Genomic DNA, 24,961 nt, shown 5'->3' with positions numbered 1-24,961 from the left:
ATCTTCATAACTTTAGGGCACAAATGGGGTCAAAGTATAAATTTACATTGCATTTAGTTTCTCTTCCCTCTTAAACTGCTTTACTGTTTTTTAAGAAGTGAAGGCAAAGAAGAATTTAATAATGTTACTGCAATTCATTCAACAGTATTTCCTTTTCCCTATTGATTTCTGGTTTCCCATCTGTGTGTACAAGACGATTGCAACAAAGATTATATATTTCAAAACATCAGAGTGTTGTTTTGCATATGGCATCAGAAAGAAATAGAGGTGTATGAGAGTCTGCATAGGGACATAGTAATATTATGTTGCATGCACTATCCTCACTGAAGAATATGTTGCAAGAATATTCCAATTGAGACTCTGAATGGTGTATACCTTTTCAATCAACTTGCTGAATGCTATTCTAAGTAGAAGAGGATTAGAATACTGAGTTGAATCAGGATATATATACTGTACATTAAATTGTTTATTCAAATGTATGGCTTTGATGTTTATAGAGAATTTAAATACCAGATAGCATACTTTGTGCTTTCTGTGATGAATAAGATAATTTATCTTACTAACATTAATTAGGTTACAAAAGAGAAAAAAATGCAGATTTTTCATGATTAGTTTCCATAGCTGTATTGTATATTAGATACATTAGTTAGCCACATGGAATGTCAGAGTCAACTAGTCAAAGTAAATTAGATATTGTGAAATGAGAGTGATCAGGTTAGAAATAGATCTCCTTGATGGCAGTGAGTTACACTCAGACAATGGCTTTTTCCAGTCTGAGGATTTCACTGTCTATTATTCAGGATATGATATCAGGAAAACAAATGGAGTAGCGTTTATTGTAAGCAAAAAACTTACTAGAATAGTGGAAAGCTTGTCAGCTGTCAATGATTGAATTATGACCATCAGAATTTGTGCCAAGCCCCTCAATATCACAGTTATCCAAGTCTATGCCCCTAACAGCTGCTGCAACAGAGCTTAAAATAGAGGGCTTTTATGCCATGGTCTAAGAAACACTGAAATAAGTGCTGAAAAAAGACATAGTTTACATTCTTGGTGACTTCAGTGCAAAAGTTGGCAAACAAGCAGAGACAGGCATTACTCTTCACTAGATGAGAGAACTGATGCAGGTGATTGTTTGGTACAATTTTGCCAAGAAAACCAATTTAGCGTCATGAATACTTGTTTCAAACAGCACAAGTGCTGCTTATACACTTGGACCTTACTGAATGGACTTCACTTTAATCAGATTGGCTATGTCCTGTGCAGTCATCAGTGGACAAGTTCAGTCTTTGCTGTTAAGACATGTCCAAGTTGAATTGTTGGTGCCAAAGAATAAAGTCAAACTATGCACCATCAAAAAGGCTGTGCCTCATTATATTTGTATTCCACAAAATATGACCAAGATCCAACCATAGCGGTATTTTATAATCCCATTTGGATCGGTGCTTCTTCCAAACTCTCATCAAAGAGTCTCTAAGTATATGGCTTTTAAATACTTTATCAACTTTGTCATCATAAAATAAGTAGGCATGCCATCCAAATTCAAGATCAAAACTTTCTGCATTCAATATTCCAGCCTTTTTCCTTCCAAACCAATCACTTGTTAAAGTTAAAGCTGCTGCATCATAGTATAACTGTAGGTTTGGAAGTTTAAGACCTCCTCATTCTGGAACATCTTGCATAATTTTCAATTTCACTCTCGGCTTTTTCTCGTTCCAGACGAACTTATTCACTCCAGTTTGCCAAACTTTCAATTGTTTATCACTTTTAAGCACCGGAATCATTTGAAACAAAAAAAGAAATCTTGGCAAAATGTTCATCTTAACTGCTGCTATTCTTCCAAGTAGAGACAGCTGCAGTTTTTTCCAAGTCTCCATGTCTTTCTGCACCTCTCGCCACAACACCTCATAATTATTTTGAAACAATTTCATGTTTGATTCTGCAACCTGAACTCCTAGATATTTTACCTTTGGTACAATCTCAAAACCTGCCCTCCTTTCGAGCTCATGTTTACGATCTTGTGTCATGTTTTTAGCTATCATTTTAGTCTTTTTTGGATTCAATCTAAAACCTGAAACTTTACCATAGTCCTGTATAATGTCCTTCATCAGGATTATTGATTCCATTGGCTGTGATAGGGTAACAACCAGATCATCTGCAAATGCCTTTATTCTATAATCCTCTTGCCTAATCATTATACCTTTCAAGATATTAGAGTCCCGTATTGTGTTTAGCAAGACTTCTAGTGTTAAGATAAATAAAAGTGGGGACAATGGACATCCCTGTCTTGTTCCTTTTTCAATTTTGAACTCTGTTGTCAAACTTCCATTAATAATAATCTGTGCCTTTTGCTCTTGGTAAATTGCTGAAATCGCCTGTATAAATTGATCCCCAAAGTCCATCTTTTTTAGAGTCTTTAGTAGAAAATTCCAATCCACTCTATCAAAGGCCTTCTCTGCATCCAAAAAGACCAGCACTGCAGGAATCTGTTTATTCTTCTCAAGATATTCCAGTAAATCTATTACTTGCCTTACATTATCCTTCATGTATCTGCCCTCGATAAATCCCGCTTGATCATCATGAATCACCTTTTGGATTACTGGCATCAACCTGTTGGCTAATACTTTCGCATAAATTTTATAGTCTGTATTCAAAAGAGATATTGGTCTGTAATTCTCTGGTTTTTTAGGACCAACTTGTTCTTTTGGTATCAAAGATATATAAGCTGTTGTCCATGATGGGGGTATTTTACCCCCTTGTTGAATATTGCAAAATAAATCTCTAAGTTGTTCCACCATTTCAGCTTGCAAAGTTTTGTAATACACTGCAGTCAAACCATCCGTGCCAGGAGCTTTGGCTGTTTTTAACTGTTTAATTGCTACTATTATCTCCTCCTCTGTTATAGGATAATTCATTCTTTCCTTTTGTTGATCAGTAATTTTTGTAACTCTTTTATCATTTAAATATTTTTCTATAAGTCCATTCTGCACCTCCTCTTTGGCGTATAGTTTGGTATAATAGTCCACAAAAGCTTCTTTAATTAATTTTTGTTGAAAAATTTCTTTCCCTCCAATATCAATACTATCAATAGTCCGTATACTCTGTTTTTTCCTCAATGTGTAGGTCAACCATCTGCCCGGTTTATTAGCGTTACAAAATGTATTGTGCTTCGCATATTGTATGTTTGTTGCAACTTGTTCCGCCATAAGCATTTGAAATTGATCTTTCAAAAGTTTTATAGCACCACATATTCTTTCATCTGTTGGATTTCTAATAAGTAACTGTTCTTTATTCTTTATTTCTATTTCCAATTCAGATCTTTTCTTTTGTCGAATCTGTCTATGTTTAGAGTTCATGTAGATAAGCACCCCTCTCATATAAGCTTTACTTGCATCCCACACAATTTCTATTGGGGTACCTTTATTCAAATTTATTTCAAAAAATTCTTTCAAGTGCTTTTTAAGTTCTGTTGTGTTTTTTTCATATCTGAACAAGTTCTCGTTTAATCTCCAAGAACGTCTCTCAATCTTGTCCATCTCAATTTCTATCCATACTGGGCTATGGTCAGTCAAAGTTCTTGGAAAAATCTTTGTTCTTTTTGTCTTAACAAGTAAATCATCTGACAACGAAATGAAATCAATCCTAGAGAAGGATCTATGTCTATCTGAAAAAAAAGTATAGTCCAGTTCTTTTGGGTTATGTATTCTCCAAATATCTTTTAGTTCCAAATCTTCTTTCATATCAAAAAAGGTCTGAGGTAACCTAATCCTAGATTTCGCTAAACTCCTTTTATCTAATTTAGAGTCTATTACTCCATTCCAGTCTCCCATGATTAAAATAGATCTATAGTCCCATTGTAGTATTTTAGTATGTAACATTTTATAAAAATAATCCTGTTGTTGGTTGGGAGCATAAATTCCTATCAAAAGAATTTGGCCATATGTTGTAAGTAATTCAATTGCTACAAACCTACCATCTTCATCTGTTTCTATAACTTTAGCCGTAAATTTCTTATTTACATAGATAACCACACCATTCTTTTTTTGCAACGTTGAAGATATAAAATGTGTTCCTAGTTTGGAGTTTATCAAGTATTTTTGATCTTGAACTGTAATATGCGTTTCTTGTAAACAAATTATATCATTATTAAATTGTTTCAAATATGTAAATAATTTCTTCCTTTTCTGTGCTGAATTCAACCCATTCACATTCCAAGATAAACACTTAAGCGTCATCTTCATCTTTCTGGAGCAAAGAGCAGAATAATCGAATGTCATCCGAAAGCTTCGATCTTGCTCCCCCCATGACTCCAGTCTCTTGTGCAGTACTCTTAACTGCCTTCTTGTCTTGTCTTTCCTGTTGTTGTTGTTGCTTTTGTTTAAGTAACTTAGATTGAGCTCGAGTTATACGTTGATCCTTAACTTTGATCATCCGAACCGGGTCCAAGATTGGAGAAGATTCCAGCAAAGGCTCATCCAGAAAACCTCCTTCTGCGCCTTGCATTTCCTCTAGTTCCTGCTTAGACTGTTCTTGCAATTCTCGTTGAGTTTGCTTCTCATCACTCTCCTTAATCTCCAAAACTGTAGATGTACGTGGGGATGGTGTTCTTTCCTTAAGAATAGTAGTGTAAAAGTGCTCTGCCTTCTCCACAGTATTCAAACGATATCTTTCTCCCTTGTATCTAAAAATTATACCAACTGGGGCATCCCACCGAAATGGTATCTGTAGATTTTGCAATTCCTTAACAAGAAAGCCAAATTCTTTTCTGGTTTTCAGCATTTTAGGAGGTAATTCTTTATAAATTCCAATTCATGAGCCCCCCACTTGCACAGAGGTGTAAAAGGATTTTTGCAGGATGTCATTTCTTATTTCTCTATCTGTAAAATATATGACCACATCTCTGGGCAATTGTCTTTGTCTGGCCACCCACTCTGTAAATTTTATCTATTTTGTGAAAAACCACATCAGGATTAACTTGTAGAATCTTGGCCAGGGCCTCAGAACAAACCTGTCTCAAATCCTGTCTTTCCTCTTCTCGAATTCCTCGAAGCCGTATGGCAAACTCCATTGCCCTGAATTGTACCATCACAATCTCATTTTCAACTCTTTGCATTTTATTGTCAACATCAGCAATTTTATAATCATTGTCTTTCATCTTAACATTAACTTCTGATTTAAATTCTTCAACTTTAGAATCAACTTTCATAATAAATTCTGCCAGGCCAGACGCCACTTCTGATATTTTTTTGGTCACCTTGTTTTGATTCTGTTTCACCATATCTTTAACTTCATTAATTTCCTGCATAAATTCCTGATGTGATTTTTGAAGTTTATCATCTATCTCCTGTTGAGATTTTTGAAATTTATCATCCAAAGTTTTAGAAATAAATTCTTTTAAATCTCCCACATCAAAATCTTTTTTCTGAGTCTGTGTCTGTTGTGCAGGGGGAGGCTGTGCTTTATGTGTGGGAGATCCACCTCCTGTTGCCTTCGCTTCCTGCTTCTTTGAGGCCATCCTGCCACGTAGGCTGGTTTTACTAAAAAGGGAAGTTCTTCTTCCTCTCCCGCCTCCACAAAGACTTCTGAAAAAGTCCCCCAGATTTAATCAAATAAGAACCAAAGTAAAGCAAAGTCCAGTATTGCAAAAGGAGAAATTTCTCTCTTATTTCTCTTGTTACAAGCGAAGCAACTTCGTAGCAATTTAGAAACTTTGTGACAAAGCAAGATGAGTTCAGCAATCCACACTCGCCAGCTCGTTAACTCTGAGGCTAAGCGCCATGTTTTTACAGTTCACTTTCACTCATCCGCATTTTTTCACTCAAATGAGAAAGCCAAGAAAACTCTAATACTTGCGATTCCGAGTTTCAGGGTTCAAGTAACAGTATGCTGCTTATTAAGGCTGGTTCCTTTTCTTTCAGTTTGAAGTTTCCTGTAGCCGGCTTGTTCTGCAAAAGCAGACTTGTCCCATGCCGCCCGGAGTTCCAGCAGGTTGAATGGGAGCCGCTCCTGTTCCCTCCCCAGAAACTATTCCCTGGGGGGGTTGCAGGGGCTCAACCTGTGCCCTGCGATCTCTCTTCAAAAATCCTAGAGATTTTTGAAGTTTTCGAGCCGCTTCTTAGTCGCGAAGCGGCTCTACAAGCGGCGGGGCTGGCGGAGCTTCAAAAGGCACCGCCGCCGCCGAAGACGAGGAAACCGAATGTCACTCGGGGGGTTTTTATACAAAGAGGTTCTTTTTACAGATGCGGGCAGATGGCAGCTGAAGACATTGCAGACACTGTTGGACGAAGGGATTAATTTAACTTGGTTACAATATAATCAATTACAATTGAGATGGAAAGAGGACCAAAAAACTGGTATTATGTTGCACGAGGAAGAATTGGTTAGACATATAAAAGAGAAAGGTCCAATGCATATCAAAAGGCTTTATAATGTTTTGTTAGAAAGGGATTAAGAAACTGAATTAGTTAAAGATTGTATGATTAAGTGGGCACAAAATTTTGAAGAACCAGTAATGTTGGAAACATGGGAAAAAATTTGGGTTCAGAATGTTAAATTTACACAGTCGCAGAATTTGAGGGAAAATTTCTATAAAATGTTTTATAGATGGCATTTAGATCCCCAAAAGTTGTCATGTATGTACCCTAATGTTCAGCCAAAATGTTGGAGATGTGAATGTTTGGATGCTACGTATTATCATGTTTGGTGGACTTGTAGGAAAGTTAAGGCTTTTTGGATAAAAATTTGGTGGGTTATGCAGAATGTTTTGAAGAAAAAAATTCAATTCTCTCCACAATTGTTTTTATTGGGCATAGTTAAGGGTTTTACATTGGGTGAAACAAAACTGATATTGTATATGATAACAGCAGCAAGATTGTTGATAGGTAAATATTGGAAAAATGAAGCCTTGCCCACTATTGAGGAATGGACTTTGAAGATGGCCAGTTTTGCAGAGATGGCGAAGATTTCAACATACTTAAAAGATTGTTCACAAGAGACTTATGAATGGGAATGGAAAAAGTGGATAGAATATGTTCAGAACAAATATCAAACTAGAAAGTATCAAATAGCTTTTATTTGAAAATAATGTATTAGATATATTTTAATGTAATGAGGGTAAAAAGAAAAATTATAAAGGGGAGGGAGGGGTTCAAGTTTTTACACAAGTTTTATATTAAGGGTTTTTTTTTAATTTTTTTTACCAGATATGAGTATAATATAGGGAAGCCTGGGGGGAGGGGAGGGTTAGGGAGGGTTAGGGAGGTTGGGAAGTTTGGGGAGGGTGGTGGGGGGAAAAAAGGGGTGAAAATGTAATTGTAAAACTTTTGCAATAAAAAAAAAAGGCTGTGCCTCCAAAGAAGTTCTATGTCACCAAAATCCCTACTACATACACAATTGAGGCGAAAAATAGGTTTGAACAATGCTGAGGAAATGCGTGATGAACTGTGGCAGGGAATTCAGTCGAGAATTGCTGGAATTGCAGTTGAACACATACCATACAAAAAGCCAGAAAAAAAGTGCAAGTGGCTCTCCGATGAAACCAACAAAATAGCTGAGCAAAGAAAAGCAACCAAGACAGCAGGCAAATGGGAAGAAACAAGAAGATTGAATGCAGCTTTCCAGAGGGCAGCGAGGAAGGACAATGAAGTTTACTAGGACAAGTGATATAAACAGTTCGAAGTGGAGTACATGAAGGGTCACACTAGGAATGCATTTATGCAAGTCAAAAAGATCCAAACATCATTTACTGATCATAAATGCATCATTAAAAACAAACAAGGGAAATAACTGTCCAACCAACAAGAATGAAGAACAGATGGTGGGAATATATAGAAGAGCTATACGCCGGGACACAGGCTCAGGATGATGAGGAAAGTGAAGTAGAAATAGTATTGGCCATCCTTGAGAAAGAGATCATATGGGTGATGAGCCAACTGCCAAACAACAAGACTCCAAGCGCTGACACTATCCCTGTAGAATTACTAAGACCTGAATTACCCACAGTTATTAGAGACCTGTGCCAGAAAATTTGGGAAACCAACACATGGACACAGAATTGGAAATCATTCAATTGCCGAAAAAGGGTGACTCTAAAGATTGCTCTAATTATTATACAATTTCTCTCATCCTTCACATCAGCAAGATTTTGCTTAAAATTATATATTAGCACTAACCATCCAAAGGGAATTACAGATATTCAAGCTGACTTCTGGAGGGATCATGGCACCCACAACTATATTGCAAATCTGCGCTGGATCAGGGAAAAATCTCATGAATATCAAAAGATCATTTACATGTGCCTTCAATTGTGTTATCATGAGAAGCTATGGAAAGCCCTACAAGACTTGGGGGTACCAGCACATGTGGTCAGGTTGGTGGAATCACTGTATACAAATCAGGAAACCATTGTGCGAACACCTTATGGAGACACTAATTGATTTAAGATAGAGAAAGGAGTATGACAAGGTTGCATTCTTTCCCCTTTCTTATTCAACCTGCATGCCAAAATGATCGTGAAGAAGCTAGATCTTGAAGAATCAAAAATGGGGTTAAAGATTGTAGAAAGAAACATCAACAGTGTTTGATATGCTGATGATACAACTCTCCTCTCAGAAACCAAAGAAGACCTGGAACATCTGAATAAGAAAATCAAAGAAGAAAGTGAAAATTTTGATCTCTTTCTGAACATCAAAAAGATCAAGCTATAAACATCAAAATAGAAATTGACAATGAAGAGATAGGAAAGTGTGGAAAATTTCACTTTCCTAGGACCACAAGTAGCTCAAAGTGGTGGATGCAGCATAGAAATAAAACATCGGATTGCAATGGGTCGCACAGCAATTATGAACATGAGCTGAATATGGAAAAACAAGGATATCATCCTGGCAACTAAATGTAGGTTACTTCACTCTATTGTGTTTCTCCATAGCTACTTATGGTTGTGAAAGCTGGACATTAAAAAAGCAAGACAGAAAGAAAATCGACTTGTTTGAGCTGTGGTGCTGGAAAAGGTCTCTGCGTAATCCTGGGATAGCAAAGGTGACTAACAAGCAAGTACTGGTGCGCTTAACACCTGACATGTCACCGGAAAGCAAAAATCATAAAACTGTGTCTCACTTATTTTGACCATGTCATGCAGGAGAATTCACTGGAGAAAGCAATTATGTTTGGAGCAGTAAAGGAAACCAGGCTGCCAAAGAACACAGGGCTGGACACCATCAAAACTGATACCAGCCAGAGCATAGAATAACTCAAAGAAGCAGTGCAAAATTGAAAGATGTGGAGAGACCTGGCTCATAGAATAACCAAGAATTGGACATGACTGAATGCATATCATCATCATCATCATCATCATCATCATCATCATCATCATCATCACACTGAAGGCTGCATGACATTCTATATAGGAATAATAATTAAACCTAGTAACATTGACTTGATTCTTAAAAAAAATCTCAACGTTCTATTGGGTTCCTTAAAAAAAAAAACCCATCAATTATTAAAATCTATATGATTTTTCTAGACTCTCACACTAAAGGCACACAGCATTTTGTTTTGTGTTGCTTTGCTTTGTTTTAAAAACCTGCTGAAAAAAATTGCATGGAAGGATCTTTGGGTCTGTGGGCTTTTCTTCCTGCTCAGCTGCACCCATTTCCCTGGAAAGCTTTGCCAGAGGGAAAAGACAGTTTTGGGGATGGATTGGCATAGACTGAAAGAAGTCACTTGCTCTGATACATTGCCCCCATCTGGGATCCTTATGAAAGAACAGCTGTCTTTAGGTTGATTGCTGAAGGGAAAGACTGGAAATTTTGTTTTGCTGGGGCTAGTGAGAGGAGTAATAGCGGGAGCACTTGCCTGAAGGGAGGCCTTGGGCTATCATAAGGGAATTGTGGGGGCAACAGACGGAGCAGCCTGGCTCACCTTGGAAGAACTTTATTTATTTATTTTTAACAACACTGCCTGTATAGCTGTCACTTGTGACTGGCAGCTTTGGGGCACTTGCCACAAATGGCAGATTGCTATTTCCTTATAGGAAATAATCTGATGAGTTTGCACAAAGGTCCTCTTTAGTTCAAACATTTAGGAGGTTAATACTTGCTGAGAAAACAGAAGATGAAATGCCAGATTTTCTCTCATTGTTGCGATTTCCCAATATTCAAGTTATATTTTGTTTTTAATATGGCCATTTATTTAATATCCTTAAATTTCTATAGTTGGATTAAGCACTGTTGTCTGTGTAGGTTTTAGGATTTACATATGGGTGAATTTTGTGATACATATTTAGCACTTGCGTATATGTGATATGTATCATCCTCTAGCTTGATGACACTTGCTTTTATTCTTGCTATATTATGGTGTGTGATTTTTGATTCCATCTCATGTTTTAGGAATTGATTCAGTATTTTTTTTTCTTTTGCCTAATAGGAACCAATTAGCATATCTATAGACTGCCCCTGTATTTCTAAGATTGTAAGTGGTGAAGCCATAGCTTCAAAACCCATAGTTCTAGTCATAGTTCTTTCTTCCTCTTCTTGTCTGTTTTTTAAAAAAATATCTAGCTGGATGAAGTATACTTGAAAACTTGAAAGTTTGCACACTGTTCTTGAAAATTTGCACATTATTTTTTGTAATCTTCTTTTGATATCAACCTAGTTTTTTATCATATCCAGTGTGTCTGCTTATTGTTTACAACATTTCTCTTGTACCTTTTGTTGCATTCATTTGACATTCCTTGCTTTGGAGGCCTTTTAGTTTGAATTATTTTAAAAATTATGCTGGAACTCAGATCATAGGCTTTTATCAAGACGCCTAATTTCAGGAGTTGTTGTGACTCCAAAGTTTGTATTGTATCAGCGGTGAATGTAGGTCCCTGACTTACAATCATCCATTTAGTGATTATTTGAAGTTACAGCAGCACTGAAAAAAAATGACTTCTGATCAGTTTTCACACATGGGACTGTTGCAGCACCCTCATGATCATGTGATCAGAATTTGGGTGCTTGGAAATTGGCATGTATTTATGACAGTTGCATTGTCCCAGGGTCATGTGATCATCCTTTGTAACAATCCTAGCTGGCTTCTGACAAGCAAAGTCAATGAGAGAAGCCAGATTGTTGTGGCCCCGCCCTCTGAGCCTATCTCATCGGAGGAAGAAGGTTCCGAACATGAGGGAGAGGAGTCAGCCAGGCCTCCCTCTCCAGGCCCCTCCCCTCTGGCACTGTCTCAGGTGCCGGCCAAGGGAGAGGAGATTAGGCAGGAGCCAGGTGTCTCCGATGAGAGCGAGGAAGGAGAGCCGTCGTTCCTGGATGCACGCCAACGAAGGCATGATAAACGGTTGCAGCAGTTAAGGAGGTGTGCTAGGGATTAGAACTGAGTCACTGGACCACACCCCAGAGACTATATAAGAGAGGGTGGTGGCTGGTAAAACTCCGTGACGAACAAAAATTAACTCTGGCTAGTCACTTGAACAACGTCTGAAGCTGCCGAAGGGATATTGTTTTGCTGGACTATTTGCAATGCGTATGTAATTTTATGTTATCTGTTGCAGTAAAGCTCTTGGCAGAGGTGCTTATATTGTTGCCAAGTTTGAGATAACGACCTGTGTGCGTGCCAAGTACTTTCTTAACCCTCGGCTGGCTGTGTTTGTGTGTGTGTGTAGACGGGGACAGATCACAGATTCACTTAGTGACCACATCACGCACTTAACAAGTGCAGCAATTTACTTGACAAATATGGCAAAAAATGTTGTCAAGTTGGCCAAACTACTTAACAACTGTCTTGTTTAGCTATGGAAATTTTGGGCTCAATTGTGGATGTAAGTCGAGGACTCCTTGTATATTTTGACTTTCATAACTGACATTATTTGTAATATATGGATTTAGTGAATTCTGTATAAGATTAAGAATTTTACAAGCCTAATTTTGGTATTTCATCTAAGAATAACCAGATCATGCAGAGGTGGTTCTAAAAGGATTTTCTGTTTTCCTCATCTGAATTCTGCCTGCCCAAGCATTTTAGTTCTGCTTTCCCAAGCAACTGATATGCCACACAATCTGTATATTCAGAAGTAAAAATTGCCAGATAGTTTTCAGTCCAGATGGAAGAGGCCAGCAAAACCTCTGATGTTGCACACAGCACATTCATGTAGGAAATTCTAATTTAATTTTGGAAAAGGCATGTGGATTAGAAATATTTCCCACTGTGCATTTTCTGCTGAACACATCATAAATTACTGCCAACTTGTACTCAAATTGTATTAAGCATTAGAAATCTAATTGCATATACAACCAGGTAGAAGTTAATTATGCCATGTTAAATGGACTATTGTTTATTTTGTGAGGATGAGAGACACTGGATATTACAGACTATGACACACTTACTGTAAGTGTTTCTTTTCATATAATCTTAGGCCAATAGAAAAATGCATTCCTTTATGATACCTTCACAAAAAGTGATTTTCAACATTTTCTAACTCCATTTTGGGATAAATATAAAAGTCTTTTTCTTTCTTTCTTTCTTTCTTTCTTTCTTTCTTTCTTTCTTTCTTTCTTTCTTTCTTTCTCTCTCTCTCTCTCTCTCCCTCCCTCCCTCCCTCCCTCCCTCCCTCCCTCCCCCCCTTTCACTCACACACACATACACTTTGCTATGTGTTTAACTCTTCCCGATTTCTGCTTCTAGCTGCATTTTGAAATATTTTCTCACTATTTGTTTTTTTAAAGTAGAGAGGGGGGAATTTACTGGAAAAAGGTAACAAGTACAATTTAACAGCAACCTTCCCAATCTCAGCTACAGTGAGTCATATTACAGTAAATATTTTGAATAAAATAATGCAATATATCCTAGTGTGAACATGCCTAATTTTTCCATCTTTTTAGTGCATTCCTAAGTATGCAGAATATTTGGACTTACTGCTATAATTTCTTTATTTGGTCCGAATAAATTTCTGCGGAACCAGTCATGTTTTATGAGAGATGCTTGCTACTACTAGATGCAGTTCTTTTTCTTCTTCTTGTGCCTGGTATGGTGGCTTGAACTGAATGAGGTAATAGTCCTTGGTAATGGGACAGATGTCAGCTTTGGAAGTTGGGGTTTTTTTCTGGAACGCTGACAACAGGCACATAATCTGGCATTTTTCTTGATTCTAAACTGTTGATAGAGATGCACTTGATTTCAATACCAAGGAGGGCCTATGCCAAGCTTTAGCTGATATACCCACTACAATAGTGACTGGGTAAAATAATCTTATTCAGTGATCTTTGTTCTAATAATATCTTGATTAAACTATTGTAAAATGTTCTATGTGGGGCTACCCTTGAAGACAATCTGGAAGCTGTGGCATGATGTAGGGTACAGCTAAATAAGGTAACAGGAGTCTTGAAAATACTGCACTGGTTCCTTGCAAACTCTGGGACAATGGTAGATATTGACACTAATAGTTTGGAAGATAGATATAAAGTATTACTTTCTTGAATTTAATTCAATTCATGCATTAAAATTATCCAGGGCAATTCTGATCATGGTCCTACCAATTAAGAATGCAACAGTCAGGAGTAAATCCATCTCAGGGATAGTATCTCAGCTATGTTTCAATGGACACCCACTGTCTTATTTTAGAACGGAAGAACTACTTTCCCAAGTATTTGTAAATTAATATGTCAGGCTCAGATTACTTGCTTCGTAGGCATTTTTCTCTTCTGTAACAATATATTTTGCTTTCAGTTCTTGTATTCATTTTTTAAAGCTTGTTAGTTTTATTGTGATGGTTTAAAGACTTCTTCCTTTCTCTCCTTCCCCCTCCCTTCTTCTCTGGTAAATTGTTCTAGGGTCCTCTAATTGAAGAACTTAGATTGCTAAAATAAATTAGCAGAAAGATAAAATAATAAGAGAAAAGATTATGTAATGAATGCAAGTCAGTAATGAACATTTAAACCAGACATCCCAATTTTTACTTACATTTGCAACAGTTCCACACCATTATCAAAACACCCATCCTCTTCTATTTAATTCCGTCTTCTCTACTTTTCCCATTGTGAAAAGAGGGTATCATTAGAAAATATATGGAGCGTTTCATACATACCTTGCATTTCATTCTGTTAATCGTCAGTTGCTTTACTTCCATGAGGAAAGCTGTTCTTTAAATAAACATTTTATTTCTCTCCTTACAGTCCATTATCGTATGTTTGTATTTTGTTAGTCAGATTGCTTTTGATAGTCCTTTGAATAACATCCAATGGATCACTCAGTCTCTGCTTCCTCAATGGAAAACTGGTGGGTGGGTTTGTCATGAGACTAAAGCCTGCCTCTTTTTTATCTGGGCCACAATCCACACAGAAACCAGGAAAGGCTTTGTTTGCATTGTTGAGACTATCTTCTTGACTTTTTGACACCTCCACCCATCCTCAGATACCCTGAGCCCAGTGGTGGGATTCAGCCAGTTTGCACCACTTCGGGAGAACCGGTTGTTAACTTTCTGAGTAGTTTGGCAAACTGGTTGTTGGAAGAAATCATTAGGGCCGAGAACCGGTTGTTAAATTACTTGAATCCCACCACTGCCTGAGCCCCTGCATACTCCTATAAACCCTATAGTCCTTTAAAATAATCTATTGATTTATAACACTTTTTAAAAGCATTCTTCTATCTGAATGGGTTCTTCAGTTTCACCTTAGCAGATATAAATAAATGTGATATTTTTAAATGCCTTATTTGGGGTATGGCAGTATGGTGATATTGGTATTTGAGAATACGTCATTCTAATTTTATTAAGAGCTATTATTTCTGAATTCTAAGGAGATTTTCACAATATTACTGTAACCTATTCATATTCCAGACTGCCTCCCTTCAAGCTCTCTACTGGAATTCTCATATTAATCAAAACTATTTTGAAGTGTTATTTGGCCTGCTGTGATAATGACATTTATTTCATGTTGAAAACACTAGAATATAGCTATGTAGATGCTTGTATAAAGTGTTAGAAATGAAATGGATTATCAGCTTTAAATGCCTCTGAACTTTTCTTGAATGGAAAAGATCAGTGAGATCAGATCACCGTCTAGACTCCACACTATTGAAAAGACCACAGTTTTAAAAGATCACAATATCTATAGCCACAGATATATTTGCCAGCAGAAAAATAAATATTGCTCTTATGTTTGTTGTATTATGGCTTGTAACAACAAGCTCAGAGCAGCCATTGATTTCTAAAAATAATGAGCCAATTTTACTTCAGATTTGTTCTGTTAACTGTTAAAGAACAGTAAGCATAAAGGCCTTTCTCTAACTTCATTTAACCATGATACAAATCTGCTTTGCCAACTTTCCTTGTTCTCATGATAACTTCATTTGATCCACAAACCATGAGTGAGACAGTCTAAGTTGTCCTTAGTTGTTCCAGTGCTTTTTTCTTGAAGCAACCTGTAGCAGTTTCAAGGTTTACAAGACCAGCTTTGAAAACTTTTCTGTCAATGATGAATGGGGCAAACAGTGGAATGGTGCCCACCCAGCGCTTCTAACAAGTTCAGGATGTTGTCCTGTCCACTATATACTCTCCTTTGCCAAATGTTTCCCTCTCCAGGTGGAAAGAGTTGCTATAGCATGTGGCACTGTTGTACCATGTAATTTATTTATTTTATTTATTTATTTGTTCAACTTGTATGCCGCCTTTCTCCGAAGACTCAAGGCGGCTTACAATGCATTTAAAAACCATATATAAAAACATTAAAAATTAAAACATTAAAAACAATTAATTCCCTAGATCCTGCTGAAATCTGTTTGATAACTATGGGAATTGCACAATAAAGTGGAAGACTTACTCCCTCCGATAGGGTTCACAATCTGGGCATCTTCCTGGATTCTCGGCTGTCCTTGGATTACCATCTGACGGCCGTAACCAGGGGGGCCTTTGCACAGGTGCGTCTTGTGTGCCAGTTGCGCCCTTTTCTAGACCGGGATGCCCTTGCCATGGTCACTCACGCCCTCATTACCTCTAGGTTGGACTACTGTAACACCCTCTACATGGGCCTACCCTTGGGATGCATCCGGAGGCTCCAGTTAGTCCAGAATGCGGCCGCGCAGGTAATTACAGGGGCTTCTCGATACTCCCATGTAACACCTCTCCTGCGCGAGCTGCACTGGCTGCCGGTGGTGTTCCGGATTCATTTCAAGGTGCTGGTGCTTACCTATAAAGCCCTTCATGGCTTAGGCCCGGGGTACTTGCAGGACCATCTCCAGCTGTTCTCCCACCGTCCTGTGCAATCTCAGAGTGGGCCTCCTCAAGGTGCCTTCAGCCAAACAATGTCGGCTGACGGCCCCCAGGAGGAGAGCGTTCTCTGTGGGAGCCCCGACCCTCTGGAACGATTTGCCCACCGAGCTCAGGACAGCCCCCGACCTCCTTTCCTTCCATCGTGAGTTGAAGACATGGCTCTTTCATCAACTTAACTGATCCGTTATGGGTGTACATTGTTATAATTTTAAATTGTTTTAATTGGGTTGTTGATTTTAATTTTATTGTGATTTGTATTGGATATTGTTTTTGTAAGCCGCCCTGAGTCCCTTGGAAGAATGGCGGCATATAAATCGCAATAAAAATAAATAAATAAATAAATAAATAAATAAATAAATAAATAAATAAATAAATTTCCCCCAAAATTCAGGTTTTGGGAATAGTTAGCTTTCTTAATTTACCCATAGCTCCACAAGCGACCATTCAGCTTATTTAGTGGGTTATGATTAGTGTAGGTTTAATGCTGTTTCCAAACTGCAGAGGTCTGTCCCAGAAACCAGTTCTCTGGCTTCCTGAGCCTACTGAACCAGTGTTGACCTCATTATAGATGGTATATAGATATAGATGGTAGGAATAATAGATGGTAGGAATAATAATGTTTGAGAGAGTTGGATGCCTAGGTGGTCAATTTAGATTTGCAGCCCGAAATTTCTTTATGACAGCCAAATTCCAACCCTAACTTTAATTTAGAAGTGCAGAAAGTCTCTTGAATCTTTCACATCATCACTTATGACTAATGGAAATAATTTAAATGCTTTAGATTCCTATAGGATATAAATGTCCCTGATACAAATAGGTACTTTAGATGTTGAAATCGTTTAAGTATCCTGTAAAACCATGTGATACACCTGAATTTCTAATCACAAAAGTTATCAGATGCAAATTAAGAAAATCTCTACTTCCCATCTGACTAATTAGGCATTTAGTCTGTACTGTAAATTTGGGAAATAAATTCAGAGATGGGAATGGGGGAATCACAGTGCCAATTCCTAGTTTTCATTAGCCCTTCTAGAAAGGAGATCTATGTGATAGGAAGTTAAATGTGTTTTGTAAGAAAGTGGCTTGGGTTTTTTTTTTAACTTTTTTTAGTTCTTTCCCCACTAGTCTTTTCCCACTGGTACCTTAATCATGGCATGAAAAAGCTCTGACAATATTTTTGTACTTTTTCTCAGCAGGATGCAGTGTTTGGCTTGGTCTTTAAATCCAAGAATGAGAAAAGGCCCCAAGCTTAAGTTATCAATTAATGTATTTCCCTCTCTTATTTCAACATAGTCAAAGGGGAATTCAAATTATATATTTGTTAGGCTCTGTCACCATTGAAACACAGGTAACATAGGAATAATAAGGATTACAGCTAGCACATTTCATACCAATATTTTCTAACTCCAGAACATTTCAGCTCTGCAGTGGAGAAAAGTCCCAGTAAATATAACTGACAATGTATGACATATACTGTATACTCCAGAACATTCCCGGGAAGTCATTTTTAAAAAACTTCCCTGATGGTAATGTTCCTTGCTCATAAAAAAATAATTCAATGAATTCAGACTTTTGTTATACCAGTGGGCAGCAGCATATCTCCCCCCTACCCACTCAAAAGGGAAGGAAAGCAAAAGCTTATGATACTTTTTACTCAATTCTTATTTTAAAAATCATTCTAACATTAATAGTTTTGTGCAGGGTAAAGTCACTGTTATTACAGACATGTTGCAATAGTTGGGAAACTATTTTTGCTAGGATGAGCTGAATAACAGAAGCTATTGTTAAGCTCACTTTGAGAGATGGGTAGAGCAGTATACAGTAGTTCTGCAAAATATTACAGTGTTTATTCCACTCTCATATGTAGGTTTAAGGGGAAATTGAAATAGATGGTAGTTGTAGTGCAGTTTGTGAAAACTTGAGAGGGATCCATTTGAAAGACTGAAAATTTTTCTTTTGTTGGTAAATTTCTTGGTGTAGTGCAGGTATTGATGATGAAGCGATATAGCTCAAAAATTATGTTATCAAGGCTTGTAATAGTAAAGAAATTTGCTGCAGTGACATCCAACTCTTGTCTATTGCCTAGAGAATAGAACCTAGGCTAAGCTGCAAACAAAGTTAAAATATGTTATTAAATGTAGGAAGGTGGGCTTTTATTTATTTATTTTGGCTTTCTCTCTGACCTGGTGCATCAGATAGTTGGAATGGGACAACTCACCACAGATAACTCACCAAGGCCAACTTACCATGGGACAACTCGCCACAGGACAATTTAACAATTCAATTTAATTATTTAAAATAAATAAAAAATTATTTTAGTTTCTGTCATTCACATTTCATTTTGTTCCTCCTTTTGCATCTGTTCTTTAATGATTTGATTCCACCATTTCTTTGACATTAGTGTAATTCTTGTTCCGCAGTGAGTTGTCCCATGGTGAGGTAGCTGTGGCAAGTTGGCTGTGGTGAGTTGGCGGTGGTGAATTGCCATAGACCTTCAGGTAGTTAGCAAGAATAAAAATAAAAGTGCAGAGTTTACAATTTATCATCAATAAAAAAACCCAGCCCCATCACATCAGTTAAAATTTACTGACTGTTTTTAAGTGCTTGAATAAAAATGCCTTTACTTGCTTGCTTAAGGCAATAGGGGAGAGAGCTAGCCTCATCTCCCTTAGCCAATCAGGAGTCAGTCAGAGGTAGCTTTTCCATTCACGGAACAAAATGGAAAATGTGCTTTCAATACAGAAGACACACTTTATGGCCAAGAAATTTGCAAGATAGCAGTCTGGGCAAAACCACAAGCCTCCTCTTTGTCTCCAAACACCTCTTACTTGGAAAACAGATTATCTTAGATTTATTAAACGTTTCAGGTCTGGACTGAACAAAATGCACAATCTTCTGTAGGGTCATGGATCACCCCAAGCTGTTTCACATATGGAATGATTTGTGTATGGAATTATTCATATAGCCATATTTCCCCTGCCAAGTGTGCCATTCCGGCTTTAGTGCTACATCACTGTCCTCCTTGGGCAGTGAAGTCAGTATTGCTGCCATTGCTGGAGGTCTGTGGGTCTTTGGGTCCCACTGACTTCTCATTTAAAAAAAATGCTCTAGTATATATCATGGACAATCTTATTAGAAAAACTGATTATGAGCTCCAAACTCTGGCAAAGTATATTAATATGCTCCATTAGTACCCCTATAGATTGCTTCTCAGTGTTTCCAAGATGAAAGAAAAGCTCAGCGAGAGGGCCTTTGCTTTACATGCAGATGCTCTTATATTTAAGACCTTGTTTTTCCAGGGGAAGCTGGCAAAGTTTCCACTGTTAATACAGTTAGTACCAAATTAGATGGACTAACAGTTTGATTCAATGTAAGGTGATTTATCATGTCCCTGATTCAAAAGATGGGATCTCTTTTCTAGCAAAACTCATAAAGCTGTGAAACAACAAATAATTTACAAAAAACTAAAATAAGTACAAATATAGAACACAGTGCACTCTATACCGGTGATGGTGAACCTATGGCATGTGTGCCACAGGTGGCACGCAGAGCCCTCTCTGTGGGCATGTGAGCAGTTGCCCCAGCTCAGCTCTGCTGCACATGCGAGTGTGCCTCCTGCCGGCCACCTGGTTTTCAGGTCTCTGATGTGCATGTGCGGGAGGCGGGGGGCATGCAGATGCATGCAGATGCATGGGGGCAGGGCATATACACGGGAGTCTCGCACGCATGTGTGAGGCATGCATGCATGTGTGGGGACACACGGGGTCATGCGCACAAGTGGAGGTCGGGGCACATGCGGGGGGGTCAGGGCACACAGGGGGTCATGCACGCCTGGATGGGGGGCAGGGCATAAATGGGGGTCACACAGATGCACAGGGGGTCATTCACATATTGCATTATGTGTGTGTGTGCACGCTTTTGGCACTCGGCGCCAAAAAAGTTAGCCATCACTGCTCTATACACACTTGGCATTGCAGCTTTGGCTCTGTACCACCAGCAAAATTCTTGCCGATTCCTGTGTTCAAAACTAGTCCTGTCACTTACCATCCCATGTTTTCCTTTTCTATTCATAAACTATATTGTATCCATTGTTACAGTCATCTTTATTTACAGAACAGGAATAAGCTTTAGTTTTATATCAGAGTTCTTCCTCCTTTTTTCCATTGCCATATCTAGCTTCTTATAGTATGCTTTTTATATAAAAAATGATTTATGATGCTTAACTTAGTAAGTAGTCCTGTTTTCTACTGTACTCATATACAAAAATTACAGATCCTATTAGGGTTTCATGCTGGTGAGTTGCAATCCTACTGAACACAGAGGAACTTGCTTATAGGTTGGCACAAAAAAAATGTATAGTGACATATCTAAGGAAGAAACTATTGGTGGTCCTCATCTAAATATATATTAATGTAACATTTTGCATTTTATGATCATGCTATTGAAAGTATGAAAATTAAAGCTAATTTACAGATTGAAGGATTTTATTTCCGCTTGTCAACTAATAATCTTCACACAATTGTATGACCATTTGTTGTTAATTTATCTAAATTGTTCATATCATTCATACATATCTTTCACACATAATTAGGCATCTTGCAAGGTATCTATTGTCATAATTGAACAAATGATGTTTCCCTTTTTTATTCTGTTTTTTAAAGTATGTGTTTTCTTTAAACTTACAAAAAGTATTTATATTGGATAGCATGGGACAAGTTTTGTATGAAACATTTCTTACAGATGTTACTAAAAAAATATCTGAGATGTGTTATTATTCTTCACTGAGAGTGAAAAAGCTTGCTTTTTGCTCACAACAAATTTTTTTGCTGAAAATTATACTTATAACCTTTGTAATTACCACCCAAGCTGTATATATATGCAATGAGTATTAATTTCATATTACTCTATTTCAGGGGTGTCAAACTCACGTCACTCTGTAACATATCGCAAGTTTTTTTCCCCTTCGCTAAACTAGGGGTGGGTGTGGCCAGTGTGACACATCTGGCCCACGGGGCTGAGTTTGAGACCCCTGCTCTATTTCATAAACTACAATTGGCTGGATGTATATAACATACTAAATAAAAATCAAACTACGTTACTATAATGTGATCCCAATTGCAGGAGTAAGGATTACTGATGAGCCTAGATACCCAAAACTGCACAATTATATCTGATTTTTCCCACGTAGAATACTTAACTGGATCTTGGATGGTAAGCACACCAGGTCAACAAGAAAATTGAATCAAACAGTCTAGTTAATTTAATGTGGGAAATTAGATTTAGTGCCAGATTTAAGTCTTCTTTGGGATTAAGGTAATTCCCCATATCATATGAACTACTTAGATGAGGGTTAATTGTTCCTTTCAATATCTATGATCAGCATGAAATCCTGGAAAACCTACAAAAACAGCTATTAATCATGACTTTTCCTGTTAGTAGAGGCATCCACAAGGTAAGTCAATAGCATCAAAATAGTGGTTATGACCAGGCTGATAGAAGCCCTCTCATCTTTTTGATGCAAGCAAAGCATGTTAAAAAGCATGTTAAATTGTTAAAAAGAGGCAGGGATTCAATTATCTGGTCCCACGCCTTTAATGCTATTTATTTCCTTCCTGCATATGCCCAACGGTTGGATTGGGGTTCCTGGATTTATGCTACAGAGCCTTTGACTAATGAGTAACTCGTGTATGGGGGTGGGGTTAGTATTAACCTTCTCCTATTGAAAACTGAGTTTATGGGTTCAAAGAATACACTGGGCCAAGTGGTGAATTTGGCTCTAGAATATTGACTAGAAAGACTTTTGGCATGATGTGGATGCGTTATCTTCTTGTTTTGTCAAGTGTAGCAGTTTGGTCTAGTGGTACATAAACTACAACAAATCAGCATAATTATTCAGCTTGTGTGTCATGTGAACCAATATAATTGTACTGAATAAAGGATGGTTCAGTTAAGCATGAGTAAGTAGGCAATGCAAATGAAGCACTATTGTTTTTTTCAGTGAAATTGTCATGAACTGCCAATGTTCTTGATTGAGCAAAATGTGACTTCTCTTGAGAAATGATTTGTGGGCCTAAGAAGATAAAGTATATGCTATAGATTGGGATCACCCAGAGAGAAAGATGGATAAGGGTCTTTGCCAGGGTATCAACAATCAAGCCCAAGGTCTATTTTTTCTCAACTCAACAAGCTTTGCTATATTGGCAGGCAAAAAAAAAAAAATGTGGGAGGATATCAGAAGGCTGCTATGGTGACAGAAAAAAAACAAACAAAACAGCTGCTGCCTCTCCTCCTTGGGCCCAACTGTCTGAGTAGAAGGAGATGGCGAAAAGCAGCATCTACTTGGTTTCACTAGGCCAGAGGTCTTCAAACTTGGCAGCTTTAAGACTTGTGGACTTCAGCTCTCCAGAATTCTCCAGCCAGCATTGAAGTCCACAAGTCTTACAGCTGCCAACTTTGGGGACCCCTGCAGTAGGCAACCAAACTTTGCAAGAGCCCAATTTTCCTTTTATTGTTAGATGGGCCTCTTGGACTCAATGTTCTCTGCTGAGGTAGAGGATGAGAGAAGCCCATTCTTGGGATTTTCGCGCTGGGCCCAAGGCTTCCTTACTGCCCATTCCTGAGGCAAATCCACCCGGCGGCTTGTTTTCTGTCTGCCCCAGAGCTCGCAAGAAGCCGCCTCCGCTTCCCGTTATTTGCACTCTTGCCATCCAACCTGCAGAGCTAAAGGCAGTGCATCGCCCAAAGGAAGCCACCTTATGGGTCAGCTGCACAGAAACAGGTCGCCTGCTCCCTTTCGCCTGGGAAACGGCCGTGAAAACTCTGCAAGTTTTCCCCCTTTCCCCAAGTCACCACCCAGTCCCCTCCGTCTTAACAGGACGGGGTGGCAGAGAGGACTGGATTCGGCGAGCTTTATCCACGCTAGGTGGATAAAAGAGGAGAGGGAGAAAGGTCCGCTTCAGTAACTGGGGGGCAGGGAAGAGCAGCCGCTGCACCGGCCTGCAAACCGCCTTCCCCTCGCCCTCCTTTTGCTGAGAGATCGGGCCTGGCGGCGGCAACAATGAGCTCCAAAGCTACGTTCCCAAAAGTCGCCCGTCGCCGTAAATTCTCCCCCCTCCTGCCCGACAGAGAGACAGAGAGAAACGGCCGCTGCTTGTGGCAGCACTATCTCCCGCCCGCGTCGGCCAATTCTGCGAGCTGCACGCCAGACTGAGGCTCGCTTCGCTCGGCGCTCGACTGCTCGCGGGAAGCCCGAATCCCGGCTGCCTTGGGAAGAAGCGAAGGCTCTGCAGCCTAGACTAGCTCAGCCGAGCGCCGAGCAGGGCTTCCAGGAACAATAACAGAAGAGCCGGGGTTGCGGGAGCACAGAGACGGGCGGCCCCCCTTTCTCTCACCTCCTTGCTCCCCCCCCCACCACCTCCGCCGCTCGGCTGCTCGCTCGCCCCTCAGCCCCCTCCCGGGTCGCGGCCCCGCTCCATGATGTATGCCTTCGTGCGGTTCCTGGAGGACAACGTGTGTTATGCGCTGCCCGTGTCGTGCGTGCAGGACTTCAGCCCCAAATCCCGGCTCGACTTCGACAACCAGAAGGTTTACACCGTCTACCGCAGCCCGGCTCACGACCCCGAGGACGGCGACGAGAGCCCCGGCGAGTGGGGAGAGCGGCCGCCGCTCCACAAGGCCCAGATCCTGGCGCTGGCAGGTGAGGCACCGAGGGATTTGGCGGTGGCGGGAGGGAGGGAGGGAGGCGATCTGGAGGCCAGACCACTTAAAACCTCCCAGCTCTTTGGAGGACCCGGGCGGGGCGGGGCGGGGTGGGGGGAACAGACTTTCCCCCCTCTGCGAAGGGAAGGAAGGGGCCTGCGGCTGGAGCCCGGCTCCTTATGTGCCACGGCGGGGCCTGCAGCGAGTGGCTGCTGTTGGCTCCGCTTCTCCCAAGGAGGGAGGGGTTTCGGGTATCCCCAGGAGAGACCGGCAGGCGGGGTGTGGATGGGGGTGGCCTGGTGTGGCAGAGGCCTAGATGAAGGTAGGACGGGGCTCTCTCGGTGCCCCCATCCCTTTCCCTGAGGAATAAATAGGCTTGTTCCGTCGTAAGAGAGCACGAGGGAGAAATCCTCTTCGGCATTTCCATCGTTTTCAGCGCTTGCGAAGGTTGGACTAGGTAGGAAGGGGTGGGGGGGGGGGGTGATGGGTAGTGCCAGTAGAAATGGCTATAAAAGTAGGAGGTAACCACTAGGTTGCCCGGGGGGGGGGGCGCGTTGAACCCTGGCGTGGGCTTCCTTCAAAGACTGTAAAGGTGGGAGATTTTTTTTTTTAAATAAAGGAACTATCTGGGTAAGAAATAGAGAACATTTCACTCTGTGGAATTCCTAGGAAGAACTTGGCTTAACTCGGGTGGGAGGTGTCCCTGAGCATTTATAGGAAGAGTCAGGTGGTCTCTGGCAGAATAAGTTAGGGTGGGAGGTGGCTGCCACAAAAAAGAGGGACACTAAGCACAAGAAAAGCCCTGCTTGGAGCAGTCCAAAGATGTAGCTTTTATTCCCACTATAAGGAACGAAATGTTTCCACTTAACCATTAAGCAAGTTACGAAAGTCAGTCTCTGCAGTATGACCTTATATAAGTGTTATTTAAAGACTTACTCCATTTTAACATTCGGGTTTTACATTGCTATCATAACCTTATGCTATATTATCTATGAATGTAGTTATTTT

The 24,961-nt window shown here is 39.5% G+C and overlaps 1 protein-coding gene across 22 annotated transcripts in view; it reads left to right on the top strand.

Annotated features, from left to right (window-relative positions):
• The window catches only part of LOC117664199 (AGBL carboxypeptidase 4), an 836,143-nt gene that overhangs the window by 431,856 nt on the left and 379,326 nt on the right, over positions 1-24,961 (top strand). For 3 of the 22 annotated variants that reach the window (XM_034415049.3, XM_034415045.3, XM_087889713.1), the window contains exon 1: positions 17,951-23,951. The exons of 3 other annotated variants lie outside the window; for them this stretch is intronic. In XM_034415049.3, the coding sequence (XP_034270940.2) occupies positions 23,736-23,951 (216 nt within the window). In that variant the 5' untranslated portion in view covers positions 17,951-23,735. Of the gene's footprint in view, positions 1-17,950; positions 23,952-24,037; positions 24,411-24,961 lie in introns of those variants that run through there. 16 more of the 22 variants (XM_087889711.1, XM_087889722.1, XM_087889721.1 and 13 more) reach the window with 12 other exon arrangements.

This window comes from Pantherophis guttatus, chromosome 3 (assembly GCF_059756535.1).
Source record: "Pantherophis guttatus breed Tessera chromosome 3, ASM5975653v1, whole genome shotgun sequence".
In the NCBI taxonomy this organism is placed as follows: Eukaryota; Metazoa; Chordata; class Lepidosauria; order Squamata; family Colubridae; genus Pantherophis; species Pantherophis guttatus.
Note: the sequence above shows the minus strand (reverse complement) of the source record. Positions and strands in the feature narration are given on the sequence as shown.